Source organism: Haliaeetus albicilla, chromosome 25 (genome assembly GCF_947461875.1).
Source record: "Haliaeetus albicilla chromosome 25, bHalAlb1.1, whole genome shotgun sequence".
Taxonomy (NCBI): domain Eukaryota; kingdom Metazoa; phylum Chordata; class Aves; order Accipitriformes; family Accipitridae; genus Haliaeetus; species Haliaeetus albicilla.
This window is the reverse complement of record NC_091507.1, coordinates 17,965,315-17,983,178: the sequence shown is the minus strand read 5'-3', so window position 1 is coordinate 17,983,178 and position 17,864 is coordinate 17,965,315. Positions and strand designations below refer to the sequence as shown.

The 17,864-nt window shown below is 45.2% G+C and overlaps 1 protein-coding gene across 1 annotated transcript in view; it reads right to left on the bottom strand.

Moving 5' to 3' along the window:
* SLC9A2 (solute carrier family 9 member A2) overlaps positions 1–17,543 on the bottom strand; it is a 34,634-nt gene extending 17,091 nt beyond the window's left edge. The window contains exons 1-3 of the mRNA XM_069770135.1: positions 17,129–17,543; positions 11,176–11,639; positions 5,473–5,723 (exon numbers count right to left, since the gene is read on the bottom strand). Coding sequence (XP_069626236.1) covers positions 5,473–5,723; positions 11,176–11,639; positions 17,129–17,405 — 992 coding nt within the window. The 5' untranslated portion in view covers positions 17,406–17,543. The remainder of the gene's footprint in view (positions 1–5,472; positions 5,724–11,175; positions 11,640–17,128) is intronic.
* Positions 17,544–17,864: the final 321 nt, after the last annotated feature.

The window sequence follows — 17,864 nt, the reverse complement described above, 5'->3', positions numbered from 1 at the left end:
CCACTGCAGAAAGTCTTCTGCTGAGCATGTCCTGCCTCTAAGCCAAGAGCCCCATCTCTGAACAACTCAAACGTCCCTGAACGTGAGTGTAAATGGAAAGGCGGACTGAGGGAGAGCTCAGAAAAACCTCACTGACATTATGAAGGCACATGTCTAGGTTCTTTCTTCTAAAAGAAGGGATTAAAAAAAAATAAATAAATTTTGCAAAGCAAAAAGAGGAATCCCAGAAGCAGCAGTAACTTCAAAAGGACCTTAGCATAGTAAACTTTCTTAGCATTTTCCAAGAGGGTGTCCATAACAGCAGCTGAGGCTGTAGTCACCGGCAGACTCTGAACATGTTTCTCCTAATTAATTAAAGTTAGTTTTGTCCAGAAGTTTCCTTCTCTTACATGGAGCCAGCATGGCCTGCTTTGGCAACAACGGCCAAGAGCTGAAACACAGCTGTGGATCTCTGGCCCCACCAACACATCCACGTCCCCCAAGCGACTGGGCAGCATTACTTCTGAGGGACAACGCCGGGAGGACACGTGGACACTGGGAGAGGACACAGTGGACTTCTTTGCTAAGCTCTGTCAAGCCGCACAGCCCCTCTGGGCACATGGGGGTGAATAAAAAACCAGGGAAGAGGGTCTGATGTGGGGACAGATGCAGTCCGATGGGGCAGGTAGCAGCTTAAAATACAGGTGGAGAGGATTTGCTAGCGGAACAGTGCACCTAACCTGGCCTTCACCCTGTGTTTTCGTCCACCTGCACTTGGTGATAGAGGCAGATCTAGTCAGCACAAAATAAAACGGCCATTGCCATGCAAAAACTAGCTCCAACCCTAAGCAAACTCCAAGACTAAGAAGAAGGAAAGCTTGGCTAAAACTATCCCAGACCCCCATCTGTGTTTTGTACTGACATAATGGTCAGCTCTTTCCTCATGGTCAGCTGGTTTCACCATGGTCTTGACCAGAAAGATCCTCTGTGGCCCAAGAGAAGCATGCTGTCTGGGAAGCAGAGCTCATCACGGTTACGTGGGATCCACCGTGGAAGAAATGACACAGATTTCATAAGCATGCAAGCTTCCTCCCTGCAACACTCAGTGGTTTAGGTAACGTTTCTAGTTTGAGCATGTGGCTGGCACAACAGAGATCCCTGCGTTTTTGCCAGGACTGACGGACTGCCGATGCTCTTCACAGCTCTCCTCCTTGTTCTGAGCTCACAGCTGCCCAGACTGGGGACTTGTCATAGATCCCACAAACACGTGTGCCTGCATATCTTAGGGGGAAAGTGGGAGAGGACCTGGGCCATGCGTGGATTTTGTCCTGACAAGGAGTGATGACTTGGCCAGGACATCCAGCCAAGCCCAGAAGCTGTCAGACATTCCCAGGTTCTTCAGTTTACACCTAGTTCTGGTGACCAACCTCAGAAGTATATGTGAAGGAGGGTCTCAAGTCTACTTAACACCTTCACTCTCCAAAACTCTCACATTCAGTGGCAGACCAGCTCTTCACAAGCCACAGGCTGCACCAACAGACCTACAAATATCTCGGGTTATGTCACGGGTCGTGACAGCTCTCCTGTGCGTGCACTGCTTATCTGCACAAATATAACAAGTCCGATGCATCCCGGCTACCTCCGGCCGACTGCGCACACAGCGGAGCTGGCAAGTGCCGGGACAGCAAATGCCATAGAGCAAGAACGCAGTGGGCAAGCTGCAACACAGCCGTTTCCAAACCCACGGTCATTTCAGGGTCCCAAAGCTGCAGCTTACTGCCCAAAGCATTAGTGCTGTCAGGTCTGCATCAAAGACACAACAAAACGCTCAGGACTGTTCATTACTTTCTTAAAAAAAACAGGTTTCATTATTAGAGTTATTTAGGAAAGCCCTGCAGCTTGGGGAGTGGGGAAGCATGTTCTGGACATGGTTTGTTTTTGGATCCTGAGGTAATGGAGACACTGTAAATAGATGTCTGATAAGAATCTGTCACCAGATTAATCAGGATCTTTGCAAGCTGTAACTTAAAACACCTACCATGCTTAACCACTGGAATTTAAAGGGGCGACACCCTTATAATATTATTTTCAGCCCCATTTTGCATTCATTCAATTAGTGACAACTAACGGATGAGTTGATTCACCAGTCTAACAAACAGTGCTCTACATTATTTGTTATTCTTCAGGTAAGTAATATTTCACAGCTAATCACTGATCACTTTAAGAATCTGGTATCTCTTCAGAACACTTATTTACATTAGAAAAAAACCTGTTGAAATCTCTTTAATTTGAAAATGATACAGCAATATAGTGTTAGAATTTAATATAAAATCGATTTCTTTAAATATGCAAGGCTTTATGAACATTATTATAATATGTTCTTCCCAAACTAAATTTTTGCTGTCACAATAATCAAAGCAAAAGCTTAGGTGTGTTTTATTTTACATTTCTTATCCACATACATTAATTCTGGCTTCCATTTTTGTGACCTGAGGTAGTTGCCTTGGTCAAGAAGGGGAGGGAAAACCCAGTTAATTGCAATCAACCTGCAACTTTCTGTGCTTCTGAAGAATAAAAGATCTCCTGTACAAACAGTGCAGTTTCTGTCATGACTGCAATAAACTAGGCCACTGGGTTCAAGCCTCAAGTTTCCTTGACCTACTAAATTTACAGTCGTTTCAATGTTTGTTCCTTTCAGCCTGCTAATTCACTGTTGCAAAAAAAAAAAGAAACATATATTAATAGTTCTGCTGCTTCACAGAGAGCTTTATGAGAATTAGTAAGCAGAAAATGCAGCATTATAATTAGAAATGCAACCAAGCAAATAAAGTTCAGATTCACATCTCTATGTTTTACACCTGCGATCCTGATTCAAGCCCAGCTCTAATTACAGCAGAAGCTCAATCCTCTCCTTCTGAAGAGGACTTTCTCACTGCAGCTCATAGGGACATGGTTCAGTCCCTTCGCTGTTTCAGCCAGGTAACCTGGTGCAGGGGTTATACACGGGTGCTTCAAGAATCATTTGTCCTCAGAACAAGTACACAGACTTACCAGAAGAGAGACAAGCACCTTTCATTCCCTTCTATTCCTCTGCCTGGGAATTCCTACTTGCACAGAGATGAGGCACTCCATGTATGTACCTTATTTATTTGATAACACTGTACGTTCCTGTTCATGTCCTCCCCCCTAAAGTATGGTACAGCACGTAACCACAAGGTCTCGCTGAGTATCTTTACGAACCTGGTTATGAAGGAAGTGGGAATCGGTAGTTTAAGAGACTCACGTGGATATGGGTGAAAAAGGGGAGCTCAGGCAATTATTCCCTATAGGCTGAACTCTAAACAGCCGCAGAAGCATATAATGAATAAACAATCCGGGTTGTAAGGGACACTCCAAGGTCATTTGGTCCAGCTCCACGCTCAAAGGAGGGCTGACGCTGAAGTCAGACCCAAGCAATCCTGCCGTGATTCAGGATTGATCCCTGCCGTGATTCAAAAGCAGTCACTCGCTGTGGGAAACAACGGGGAACCCCATACTGGTGCGCGTTGCACTGTGACACAGAGCAAAACGCTCTCTGCAGTTCAGAGCTCAACAACATGTGGAAAGCAGGGGGTAGATTTACTCCAAGGGGATGGGGAGATGACAGGAGCTCTGAGGCCCTCAGCAGCACTGCTGGGAGAGGGCACGCTTTATATCTGACAGCCGAGACACTATACGGCTGCAGAGAGCCCTTCCTACCCCCCCCCCCCCGGGTGTTACTGATGCATCCAGCTCTGTTAGCTATTACAAAATACGTTTAGAGTCAAAAAACACAGAAAAAACATTTTAAAGAGAACTTATTTTCTGTTGTGCTGTTGGAGGGAAAAAATACTTTGTTTCCTCTTCTGTTTTGCACCCACTCAGGGGCTGCTGTTAGAAATGAAAAGGAAGAGGTGGTTAGTGCCGTGGGAAGCACTGGTGTGCCAGTTGCAGGCACTGGTACGTGGTGGGTCCGCTGACCCACCAGCAGACCCACGGTGTCCTTTCCATTGTATCCTGGATGCAGCATGTCCAAATCTGTATTTTCATGCACACTGCCACAATTTTTTCCATGTACAGCTTAGCCACACGTTTTTGGTTTAGAAGCCCTTTAAGTATTTGATCATAGGATGTCAAGGGCATTTGACTTAAGAAGTGGAGGAAACTGGAAACCACACAAACGCTATGAATAGATGCTAGGGAAAGAGATGGCACATTTATGAACTCGGTCAAAGTGGATGCATATGTTACTTTATTTAGGCTCATATCAGAGAAAGAAACCCATGCAATCTTTAGCTCTTTACTTATATTAAAGGAGTAACCCCTCCTGTTTCATGGCATGTTTCTATTTTTATGCTACTGAAATCGTCAGCTGTAAGTTTCCATGTAAATTACTTCTGAGCCCCAGAAAACCTTATGCTGGCATGACTATGATATCAAACCTATCTTCATTTTCCTAAAAGATAATCATCAAATGAGGTATTATCAAGTATTAGTGATACTCAGAAGTAACATCGGAGCTTTCATAAAAAGCTATGCTCCTAATGCCTGAATGACTCACATTTGCCACTAGAACAATACAAAGTCATTAAAGAAGGCTGGCCTTCAAAAGTAATACTTGGAACCAGAGCAAACCGTTTAAGTGTATCAAATGTCATAAAGGCTCTTTCTAAAGTGGAGGTTGTTACAGTATAAACAGCATCAAGCAAGAGGCTGTGCTCTCTCTTTACTGAAGCCCAGGAGTGAAAAACCAGGAGTGAAAATATTTTTATCTGTTGGAAGCGGGAAGAATAATGTTATTGTATACATAATGATGTACACAGAGAGCATGGTAACACACAGGCACACGTATCAAGATACTAAACTAAAGGGTTATATCACCGTAGGACTAGATTCTGCAAATTTTACATTCACCCAATCCTCACTGTGCTTGTAATCCAGCAGGCGTTTGCCTTGATGATACATACATTGTCTTCATTGAATGGTACTTACTGGCTGCTCACACCACTAAGCGTAAGACGTAGTTTCACAATACATTGCCAGTTGGTGAAGTTCCCAGCCACGGCTCCCACTCCCTCCTAGCCACCACTGCCCCTACAAGCCCGTGGGCCAGCCCTCAGCCATGCCCTTACGACTAGTTGTAGGGTGACACGAGGACACAGGTCACCCAAACTGACCTGGGTTAAAAATAACCCCACTGAAAACACAAGGGATTATTTTTAACTTGGAACATTTCAAAGATACGGTTTATGGTGTGATGCCACGACCGGTTTTAGTGACACAGCTGGTGCGGTGGCAAGCTGAGAGGATGGGATGGAAGCGGGAGGGGAGAGGACGGAAATCCTCAAGCCAGCATCGCTGCCATGCGCGGTGGAACACTGCCATATGGCAAAGTTTGCAAAAGCTGGTCCTCTCTGCAATTTCCTTTGGCATTCTTACTTGGGTGCTATTATTACTGAAGTTTGGGGTACTTACGCCATGATGCCCGAGAGATGAAACATTTCGGCTGTTATGTATGACAAGTAACTGTACAGGAAGACAAAGAGTGGCTCAATCACTCGGATTTTATGGGTGAAACGGGTGGTAAAGGCCGCTACAAATCCCAAAAGGATTCCAATCAATACTCCACCGATCCCCACTATAAAGAAGTTAGCAATCCCAGCGAATATGTCAATAACCTTAATCGTGCGCATCTGGCAGAAAGACTTGAACAAATTGTACAGGACCTATGAGAAAAAGAAAGCATGTTATGTTTCTGAACTCTTCTCAATTTCCCTTCATGTCATTATGTTCCTCTGCTTCAATGTTGAACTTTGAATTTCTCTGTCTACCTTGAACTCACTTTTGAGATATGCTGCTGTTTACCTCTGGCCTATTACTCGTCATCCATAAATATCAGAGAGATATACAAAGAAGGGTAAACATCATTATTCCCATTTTTGCAAATGGGACAGGTTTATTAACCCATGCCGTTCTGCAGGCCAGGAGCATAGAACTATCTATCTCATCTTTCTTTAAATTCATTTATTTGCAGAGCTTCTCATTTCTCCACAAACAGCCATTTCAGATTTTCCCCAGAATCAAGGAAATAAAAAAGGAGGAGGAAAAAATACAGTTTCATAATCAGTGAAGAATCAGGTTATTTTCAAATGTGTTTGATCTACATAAGACACCAAGAGCTGCGGTACTGAATCAGAACACAGATTCATCTGGCATGGGGTGGGTGGGGGGTGGTGGACAGTGACCATCCCAAAGAATACAAGAAACATGGCATCCATGGAGTGCTCTTTCTCTGACTTATTAACCATTAGGAATCAAATGGTTTGAAGACTTTTCAAATTTTAGATTATTTTGAGAGATTCGGATTTAAGTCCCATTAAAAGACCTGTTACCACGTGTTTGCCCAGTTTAATTTTCAAAGTGTTTATAACCATCCTTCAAACTGGGTCAATGGGATTATCACACTTTCTTAGCCAGAGAGCCTTTTTGTTTTACACAGGAAACAGAATGATGTAAAGTCCACATTTCTCTAATATCCAGTATTTTAGTTACTACAAACCAGACAACAATGGAACTGGTTAAAGAAACCTTAAAGGGTGTCCCCATTTGCAGACTTACTTGGGAGATTTAAGCATTACCTGGTGCTGCATGTATGCTCCCATCCATGCGATACCGTGATGGCTACACAGTCCCCTTGTACACATCCAGCCTTGGTCATAGGCACCTATTCCTATCTCAGGGAGTTCACAGGCTAAGCCACCGTGGTCATAATAAACACCTGACCCGTCAACTTGGACAGCCTGCAGGAGTTAAACCTCCACTTTCTTTCTAGACTTCTTAGTAAACGAAACAGGTTTCTCAGTCAGAAATGCTATTTGAGAGAACAATGTTTTATCAGTACTTGCATTGTGCCAACAATGTAGGTGTTTGAATAGCAACTGGGAGGGATTTGTCATGTTTGCAGTCTTGTTCTCTCTCACATGACAGAAAGTAAGTTGTTCAGCTCTTCTTGGCCAAAATTTGATAGGTCTTACAGAAGTAAAAGTTCTCACTATAGACTAATGCAAAGACATGGCCTATTATGGGTCCTTTGGGCTAAGTGAAAGGAAAGAACTGAAAAAGAAAAGAAAAAAATATATTCCAGAGCAAGCATGAAAAAAAAGAAGGTTAAATCAAACCTAGCATGGTCACCAGTAATTTTCATTACAAAGCAAGAAACAGGACAAGAGCAGGAGCATGAACTACTTGTTCGAAAACAATGATGCCCTCAGGATGGGTCCACCTGGGAGAAGTGTCCTCTTTCACCTGGACAAAAACCCCTTCATCTTGCTGCCCTGAGGCAGACTCCCAGCCTTTTTGTCCTGTTCCTTGTTACCATGTCCCGTGCAGGACAGGAAAGCAATGTTCTGGGCTCCACTGGTTTTCCACCTGTTTTGATTTGTGGACCTTACAGATTTGCATGAAGAGAAGCATACCAGAATTAAGCCTACTGACAACAGGTGTGCCTTTGTTAGTCACTTTACAAGGACCTCTCAGTCCACAGACTCCCAGACTGCATGAATCACGGACTGAAGCAAAAATACTGTTGACTTGTATCGTTTGCAAGGAGAGGAGTTTCCCTGAGTCACTTATTGAAACCTGGGACTACCCCAGAGTCGTGTTACTCTTCAAGACACCGACAGCATTCGACCTGGCAGAATACTCCCTTGGTATGTATCAGGGAAGATGACTATTTTCTTTAATTGGAGTTTTAAATAGCCTTTTTTATATTTTAACAAGGAGCTATATAAGTATATATAAGGCGAGTCTCCAAAGTAAGGCCACTGAGAGCTGCTTGTAAAGAAGCACATAATTTTGATCTACGCAAGCAATAGCCTTTCCATAACACCACCTCATCCTCACAGCGAAGTATTCACCCTGCAACAAGAATGGAGCCTGCTGTTTCCACATACAGACATCCCCATAAATCTCAAGTCTGTTGCCGTAAGTTATTTGAAAGAAGAAAAGCAATGTTCTCCTTTGTACCTCGGATCAAAACCAGACCGCCATGGTAGAAGCAGCAGCTAGGACTATGGAATGTCATGAATATGATTTTAATCTCATTCCTATTGTTCTTTATTTACACTGCTGTAAATGAGATCAAAATCAGATTCACTTCCCTTTTACTCTACAGCAGTTCGGTTTTACAGCTCACTCTAAACTTTCAGGTGAGTTAAACAACATCAACTCCGGTCACATTTTGTAATGCATTTGGTATGAGAATTTTTTTTTTTTTTTCAAGTTCAAGATTTGCATTTACTCAACATCCTTCAGCTGAACTCGCTGAAGGTTACCCCAAGGAGTATTAGCCACCAATCACTTTTTAATCTCCTCTCAGAGTATCTCTGTTCTTCCTAAACACTAATTGCTTATTTTCGTCAGTTCTCAGTTATTAGTTTTTAATTCTGAAATTACTTTAAAGCACTCTAAAATAATGTTTTCAGCAGAGATGGAATACAGAGCACTGCTGTAATGTTTTCTAACATGGGAATAATATTATTGTAATGACACTGGCTCCTTCTTTGTGTTTTTAAGCCCAGAATTGGAATTTGAACTGCTAACTTCAGCTGTGATCTTGCCATTTAATATCCCTGTGCTAGTTATCACTGACCCAGTCTTTTGGTAAAGCCCCAACTCTGAAAGAGAAGGCAACTGGCAAACATTGTCCTCAGCCAAATTCAAGCTCCAAAGCTCCATCAGTGGGGGAAAAGGATCATCCAAAAACACAGGCATATCGCAAAAACTATCGGGCATGAAAGACCACCTGAGAAACGCAGCAGAGCTGGGATTCCAGAGAAAGCACTCCTCACTTCGTATCTAAAATGAAGGTGTGGCAGCACATTTTCTGAAAAGGGAAAGCATAGATGACACTGCTATCCTAATAAAAGCTTTTATTAGGAGCAGCCAGGCAGTGCAAGCGGGATAGCAGGAGGAAGGGCTTGAAGTATTTAGAAAGCATCTTTACTAAAGCCACGCTGTTCTGCACTGCCCACCTGGGTAGCCCCTGGGTTTTTTAATACTGCAGCGGCCATAGGAATTAGGCAGCTCTCGTGGATGGCCAGCCTGTGTTCAACTCCCCTCCTGCCTCGTCCCCGCATCCCACCAGAGGCAGGTGGGACTCGAGGGCTCCAGCAGCCGAAAGCTGGAAGGTGCTGAGCTCTGCCTGCTAGCTGGTTTTATCAGCTCTCCCGGTAACACAAGAAGGGCAGAGGACAAGGGAGTTATTTACAAAACATGGTCTCCTTTGAGCGGATAGCTGCGTGATCCCGGCAGCACCGCTACGGGCAGGGGAGGCAGGGTCCTCCGAGGAGACCCCACGGGGGATCCGTGTGACAGCCTGGGACACATTTTAAGTATAACCACATGATTGCAGGTGTGCGAAATCCTAACAAGGGGCCATTAGCAAACCAATGCTTAGCATGTGGAAACCACTTGACCTCCTGCCAAGCGCTACCTTTAAGCGATAGCTGGGAAGCAAGACCGAAGGTACTTTAAATTCCTTTCCCTCCTTCAGGAATATATGTGTGGTCAGTGCATATGCTGGGCTGGCCCTACAGACGACTCGGAGTTATCTCCCCTGCGTTAGGGCATCTGGGCAGGCACGCCGTGAGAAAGGACTACCTCCAAAGGAGGCAATAATGACACCTACAGGAAAGCCATGCATCACGGTTATTAAATTGCCATGCCAGCACCTATAAAAATGGTGGTTTGGGGTCATTTGCCATTGGGCAATGGCACGCATGAATACTTCCATCACCAGGATACAGTGTTTTCCCAGCAAATCCTGCTGGATTAACTGCTGCTCCAGTGGAAAGGTGATTGCTTTTGTGATTGGGAAAAGTGATTTTGGTTGGAAAAATCCACCAAAAAAACCAGTTTGACATTAACATAAAACCAGACCTTTTTCCCCTAGAAAAACTTGTATGGAAAGAATTCCACTGCATGAGTGTCCATTACAAGTGAATAGAGACAGACTCAGCCATGGCTGAACTGCTAAGCCTTTTGAAATTCAGTATTTACACCCACTTACTTTCAGGACCGGCTTAAGTACCAGTTTAGTAATGGCAGGCTGTTTCATCTGTAAGCTAATGAGAAAAGCTAGGCTTTAAGGCAAGCTCATAAGAGAGGATGCAATTCAGCTGGCTGGATAGCAACAGAATCAGGTAAAGCATGAAGCATAAGTGGGAAAAAAAACCAAACAGTACTCCCACGGACACACAAGAAATGATCAGTACCAAGGCTCAGATTAAATGATGAGCTATACATGTGTTAAGCAGGTGAGGCAAAGTCCTAGAAAAGGGGAAAACCGAAGGACAATTGTACATAGAATTGGACAGGAATAAGAAGGCAGTGACAGAGACAGGGAAGGTGCGGACCCATTTCATGAATCTTTCTGATCCTTCCGGCATATGAAAAACTGGACCTCCATGTCTCACAAAACAGAAAGCGTGCCAGGACATAGTTGGCACAGGCAGGATTTCAAGAAAAGCATGGATAAATAGGAGTAATGTCCCAGACAAGGTGTCATCAGGTACAAACAAGGGGCATTGGGGGTGTTAATGGAATTTGCAGATTGCTGTCCTCAGGTCAGCACCACAAACCCAGTTCAGCTAGTTAATGATTAGAAATTACTGCCTCCAGATGGCTGTCCTATCTCATCTGTAGCCTGGGAGAAACGTATTGGTGGTCTCGGGGCAGTTCCAACTGGATGGGCACATGCAGAAGGCCAGCATCAACCGGGTCCTGTGCCGTCTCAATGATTTGCCCATTCTCCCCATGAACATGCTGGGACACCCCACATTGGCCATTTTCCCTTTCCTGCCCAACAGCATTTCTGCAGGTGAGGAAAACTTCCACTTTCAGGTTACAGAAGTAACAGAATTCAAAAGTACAGAAATGAAAAAGATCAGGTAGTAAAATCCCAAGAGCAAATATGCTACCATTACACATTACTCTGCTGTAGTAAGGCTACCGTAGTTTCTAAATCTAAAGTTTAGAGAATTACATAAACACATTAGCACTCCTTGACTTCCACCTATTAGTGAACAGTAATAACCAGATACAAAGAGATATAATGGGGTGGCATGCAAACAATTCATTTATCGTTTTTATCAACTAATCATTTATCAAGTAACTTACCACAGTTATAGCATCATTCAGCAAAGACTCTCCAAACACCAGGATGTAAAGCTGCTCATTGACATGAATATTTTCAAAAACGGCTAACACCGCCACAGGATCCACAGCTGAAATGAGGCTGCCAAAGAGCAAATTCTGCAGCAATGTGATATCAGTCAAACCAAATGCACTGATCTGGCAAATTCCATAAAGTGAAATTCCAATGCCGATGGCATTCCAGAGCGTGCCCACCACAGCATACCAGAATATGGTACCGAAGTTCTCAAAGAAAAGACGAGTTGGCATAAAATATCCAGCATCGAGTACAATGGGTGGTAAAAGATACAAGAAAAAAACATCACTGTTCATTACAGGTGGGGACTTCTCCTCTGCTCCAAAAATAATCCCACCAAGAAGCAATCCAACCAGAATGAGGAGACAGCTTTCAGGTACTATAGAGGGCAACTTGTGATAGAGATGAAAGCCTTCAAAGGAAATTCAAACACAAGAAAGTAAAATGGTTATTTGTACAGAATCCAAAAGTTTATTCTGGATTCTGTTATCTTAGTTTCTACAGTAAACAAACAGCAACCGCAGGGCAATTTCATTTTCATTGCAAAGACTGAACTGGACTACCACAACAGGTCAAGGCAAATCTGTCAGCTAGAGTAGTTAATTGAGTTAATTTGGTGGAGAGACAATTTAATAGCTAGACATTCCAGTTAATAGCTAGGCTGGCTGGAGCAACTGTCTGCAAGGGTTCTGTTTGTGAAAGTGGGGGTTTTTTTGTAATGTGGAATCCTCCAGAAACACAATCCAAACACAACCCAATCCAATTTTCTAGGGCAAATTACATCTAGATAGAGAAAAAAAAAAAAAGCAAAAAAAAAAAAAGCAGCATGCTAACTACCCCTTCCTCCATGCACAGCTTCACAAAGGATTTTAAGGAGTACATTAATTTAATTTTTAAAGTCTTTTAGAGTCTCAAAGCTAGGGAGGGGAACTAGCACATGTGACCTGCACCCAGTCACCCATGGTCGCTTCCTCAGCCATCAGGAGGAAGCATTTACAGGCACAATTATTCTTTTAATTTTAGCGGAGCCTCCAAATTAATTGTGGTAGTGTCAGGACTCTCTAATAAAAATCTGTGCAAAGTACTGAAAAAATGAATAAAAAAAGGTTCTGAATGAGGACTTAATGGTTGAATGTTCCTTAGCCTACTAAAACTCTCGAAGCCATGCAGTTTTGATTTAAAGACTCCCATTACTTGTAGAAGTTGGCTGTTGTAAAGCTACGTTTGGTAATGAATGGGAAAAGTTTTGAAGGAACGTACTCTGGCCAATCTAATGGAACGATCAACCTTATGCACCAAGGTCACATTCCAGGTCCCGGCGATGCCAATCTTTTCCAGGCTCCTCCTTATCTATATTTGGCCCACATAATTATACAGAAAACTATACACACCCACAAGATCCCACAATTCCTGCCTAACTAAAAAGCATTTAAATTATTTTAAATGAGAGCTGCACAGAAACACTGGGTGTGGTAATAACGGGCGTCTATTTCAGTAAAACTATTTTCAGTAAAAATCACACCTGTAGTCGAAACAGTTAAACTACTGCAAGCTTGGTATCCCAATCCAGTTTCCCAATTTCAGGCTTCTGTATCTTGTAACACAATCTTTTGTTAATTCTCCTTTCATCATGGATTTTTGCCAGGTAAAAGAAAGCCTGAACTTACAATTAGGAAAAACAAATGGTTAAGAAGGACCAAGGGGAAAGCTGGTATAATCTACAGATTTTTTACTTACATATTCTATAACTATTAAAGCTATTTTTAAAAGTAAGCAACTCAAGCTGCATTTTTTTTTCCTGTCTGGATGAACAGAGACTGCTTTTTAATATTTAGAAACACAGCCTGTGTGACTTGTTAGAAGGACTGCCAAATTCGCTGTCATTCTTCAAAACCGGAATCACCAATATCCTGTATTGGCAGAACAGGTAATGACCCTGGAAACACAAGCATTTGTGGTTGGAGACTTGACTCTTCACCTCTGAGCCACTTCCACATGAACATTTTACGGTTTGTCTTAGTCTCTGCCGTGGCAGGACGCCAAAACTTCCAACACAGTGATTGAAGTTTCCCCTGCGTAAGTAGGTTTTGCTAAAAGAAAAGGTTTTTTAAGCCCTTCATAAGTATCTTAAATCATTTTCTCAATAAAAATTGAAGATGGGGAAATTTTTGTTAATGCCGCTTTTAATGAAAACAAAAACCATCCCAACCAGTTGCAATGCAATGGCAATGAAATGTCTATTGTGAAAATAAAAATTATGGTTGTTTTTTTTTTCTTTTCTTCTTTACAAGTCACTCTTTGGAAAGTTCATACCTTCTCAGAGCTTTTGGGACCTTCTCCACCTCATCCTTAAAGGTAATGGAAAGGCTCCCACTAAGTTAAATGTGCTTTTTATCGATGTCAACAGCATCAAAACTCCTGACAGACTGCCTGCCTGCACGCAAGGCATCTGAAGGTGCTCAGGGACAGGCTGTGGTTCCCCATGTAAGGGCAGAGAGCTAGGATTTAGAATCCCGAGCACGTCAAGTCAGGCGCAGGTGCCCCGCAGGACAAGGGACATCTTCCCTGCTCTGATGGATCCGCAGATCCCCTCCAGCACAGGGATACTCAGACTTTTATGCTGAACCCAGGACAACAGCTACTTTCTCCTCCTCTGACCCTGTTCTTGGGCTCCTGACTATGCAGTGACCCAGCTTTAACAATGTGGAAGATGTTCACCCTCGGGCGTTTGGGCAGTAGGACACTTGCCTAAAGGGCAAGTTCAGTGTTCTTCAAGCTAAAAGTCCTCAGAGCCCTGGTTTCCTACTTCTTGGGTGAAATCCAGTGCTCTCTGATGCTGGAAATGCCACTGAGACGTGTACTTCAGATTATAAGTGAGTTTTCCAAGAGACCCTCTGAACAGCTTAAAACTTTTTTCAGGAGAGAAGCGTTGGAAGGATATCAGCTCAGTTCCCAGAAGAAACACTTCTAATGGTGCATTTGTGATTAAACATAGAAGTAATGGGAACCTGGATCAGTTAGGCAACATTTTGCAGGTTTGGTAGCATAACAATTAAGCAAAACTGGGAGGTAAGTAGACTAGTCTCACTGCCTAGAGACTGCAGCATACTTCAGGTGCACTGGGTCCCACCTAATATACTCAAGGAGTCCATCAGCGTGGGAGTAACATACCTCCTATACGGTATCAACACACAAGAATAAATAAGTAGAGGTAGCTAGAAAATAACACCTCTGTTCGAGGCAATTTCTTAGATTTCAAAATGTGCCCTTGCTCTATGCTGGAATAAAAAGCACCGGGTTTCTCCTGTCTCTGTGAAAATGTACCTTGTCGAAATGTTCAAGTTCTGCTTGACAACTTCAGGTTTTTCCTTTCTCATGCTGTCTTTCTCGCTCCCTCTAAACCTAGCCTACAACGGCACGGTCACAGCCAGGATCTGAGAAACCTTGCAGATAACTCCCCTATAAAAACAAGCAAATGCTGGAAGGTTTCAGCTCCAGTGAAACTACACTTCTGCGAAAACACATTTGTTCAAAAAGGCTCGAGTCGGGCGATAAAGCAGGTGCTTCAATACAGCTGTCTTTGGAATCCTTCACGCGCTGCGAGAGCTGTTATTAAATGCGACCCTACCTTCTGGGCTGCTTGCAGCTGAAACAGACCTTAGGGCTCCATTCACAAAGGTTTGCTACTCGGCCAGCGCCAAGCGTAAGCATTCAGGGTCTAGCCCCAGAAAGGAATTTGCGATGCCAGATTAAGCACCGAAGTTTCCCGGGCAGTGCGTGAGTCTCCAGGTGGATTTCACACTGCCTGGCACGACCGGGGTGAGATGCCTGCGCTGCCCGTCAGGAAATGCTGGGGAGAGGAATGCACCAGCGAGCCTCCTCTCTCACAGCCGCTCTCGGGGCTACGGGCAGGAAAACCTCTCTCCTTTCAGCAGAGACCCACGGCCCGCTCTTAGAAACATTAGAAATTAGAGTCGGCTGTGGCAGACCCGACATTTCGTTAGAGAACTGCCCGTCTGGGCTAAACTTCAAGACAAAAGCAGGCACGAGCGAGTGAAAAATGGACACTGTGGGAACGTGGCTTAGGAGCGCTGGGAGTCTGTCCCGGGAAGGTTTACCTGATGCACTCGCTGGATAAGAAAGCGCAGACGGAGCTCCAGGAGCAAGAACTGGATGTTCCTAATTCCAGTCCCGGAGTCAGGGTGCCTGCAGATAGGTGTGGTGAAGCTGAGCACTGCCACACCTAGGGACTCTCCTGGATCTGGCCCTTGGTGCTTAGCGCACGCACGCTTGTGACAGCAGAGGTAATGCCCTAGATTAGCCACACTGGCTCTTGTTTGGTGTAACTGAATAATTCTATCCATTTTTCCTCATCTACGCTGTTTGCTTGTTTACTGTACTGCAGTCAAACTGGAAAATTGAAGTAGCCAAGTAACTTTTTTTTTTTTTTTTTTACTTTTTAGATGCCTATGCACTAGCAAAATATCGTGATAGTCAGAATATACAGTCCTACAGAAATTATATATTATTGTGTATGCAGGTGTGTTTACATGTTTCAGATGGCCTCCCTGTAATCTTTAATAAAACACAAACTTTTCCACTAGTCTTAGCTTATTCAATAGTTCTTGCTGTATCTAAACTCAGAAGCCAGAGCAATTTTACAATACTCGACTGGCAAAGTTCTTTACCAAACTCCATATTTTCTGGCTATTACTGTTCATGATACACTTGAGTGTATTGTATTTAAACTCTGCCCTGATTCTGCAACACCTAAATACATACTGAAGCCTAAGCATGCATCTTTAATGTATTAAGATACCTGCCTGGAGGTACATGCATCCTTAATAGATGCAACATACAGTATTTCTGCAGAAAGTAATGAAGCCATAGCCAGTTGCTTGGGCAGAGGATCAGCCCCCAACCACACCACTAGCCGCAGCAGGAGGTGAGTACAAAGTTTTGGTTTTGCAGAATCTTAATTACCTGATCACTAACCAGAATGTGACACGGTCTATTTAAATGTCACAAGCAGAAGTCAAAGTTTTATCAAAATGTTGTATCAAAATGAGTATGATCATAGCTTTTCTTGAAATCTGAGCTGCAAAATCAGACTTCTGGACCAAACAACTGGCATGTGCGTAAACCTTTTTTTTTTGTTGTTGTTCCCACGGCTTTATTCCTTACATTATCTTCTAGTTAAGAAGATACAAAGTTCATCATTTGCAGAGATTTACCGATTTTTAAATGGCTTTCCAGTACACCTTTACGTGATATTCTTTAGATTATAACAGCGTCCTCACTCTTCTGTTTGGGACCTAGAAAGCTAATTAAAACTATTATGTATCAGCTGCAGAAAACACGGTGAAACTATGCAATACAAATATTTTCCACATGAGGGAAGAGGTGGCCTTCCTTACTCATTCAGTGCTGCCTTTTTATGTCTTTCTCGGGACATAAGTGAACGGTGGGAAGTATAACGAGGAGCCTTCCTCTACCCTCATAAATATTTGCTTTCCATCGATCCGTTGCGCAGCTCTGAGACCGTCCCCGTACCTGGCGTTATTTTAAGAAAAAGCAGATGGTGCTCAAAGGGCGATGAAGGAAAAGGCAGCGGTGCAGGGGGTGAACTCCGGGCTTCACCTTCCTCCTCCTCCTCCTCCTCCTCCTCCTGGCCCGGGGTTTACGGGCTGCAGGTAACCCATTTGCTCCTCCGCACCTTTCCCAACCGACAACACCCCATCTCCTGCCACCCAAATCCCGCCCGGCCATCCCGCCCCGCCGCCGACCACCAGCCTCCGGCCGCCCACCGCTCACCCCGGCCCCGGCTCCCGGGAGGGCAGAGGGACGACCGGGGGGTGGGCGGTCGTGGTAGTGGGGGGTTTTGGCGTTTCACCCGCTCACCGATCTTGGCGAGGGAGGCCAGCAGGATCCAGAGGGTGATCTCGAAGGGGATTTGCACGTGGGGGTAGTCCAAGGTGAAGACGTGGAGCCGCGTCTCCTCGAAAGCCGCGCCGCTGGGGCTGGGCGGGGGGCCGGTGCCCACGGCCGAGGCGCCGGGCAGTTGGCTTTCCGATGTCGCCCGCCCCTCCGCCGCCCCGGCGGCCGCCAGCACCGCCACCAACACCGGCACCGGCACCAGAGGCGCGGTACGCCGCGGGGGACCTCCGCGACCGCCCATGGCGTCCCCCCTGCCGCTGCCCGGGCCCGCCGCCCCCCTGCGGCCCCTCAGCCGCCCGCCGCCGCCGCCGCCGCCACCATCCCGCCGCCGCGGGCACCTGCCGCGGCCCCGCCGGCTCCGCCTCCTCCCCGGTGACTGGGCGAGGCCCGGCCCGGCGGCGGCGGCGGCGGCGGGGGCCTGCAGCCGCGTCCCGCTCCCGCCCAAATCCTGTCACACCCGCGGCCGCCCCCGCGGGGCTAAAACCGCCGGGCTTGGCCCCGCCGACCCCCGCCCCGGTAACGGGCTGAGCCCGCAGGGGGACGGAGGGAGCCGGAGCTGCTTCGGGAGGGGTTTGTGTGGAAATGCACAGGCACCCCTGCGTCTTCGTGGAAGGGGATGGGGAGAGGCCGCCCGCGCTGTGGGGACAGGTACACGCGTACGCGCACAGCTCTAACTCACTTTGTACGCGTATACACGTAC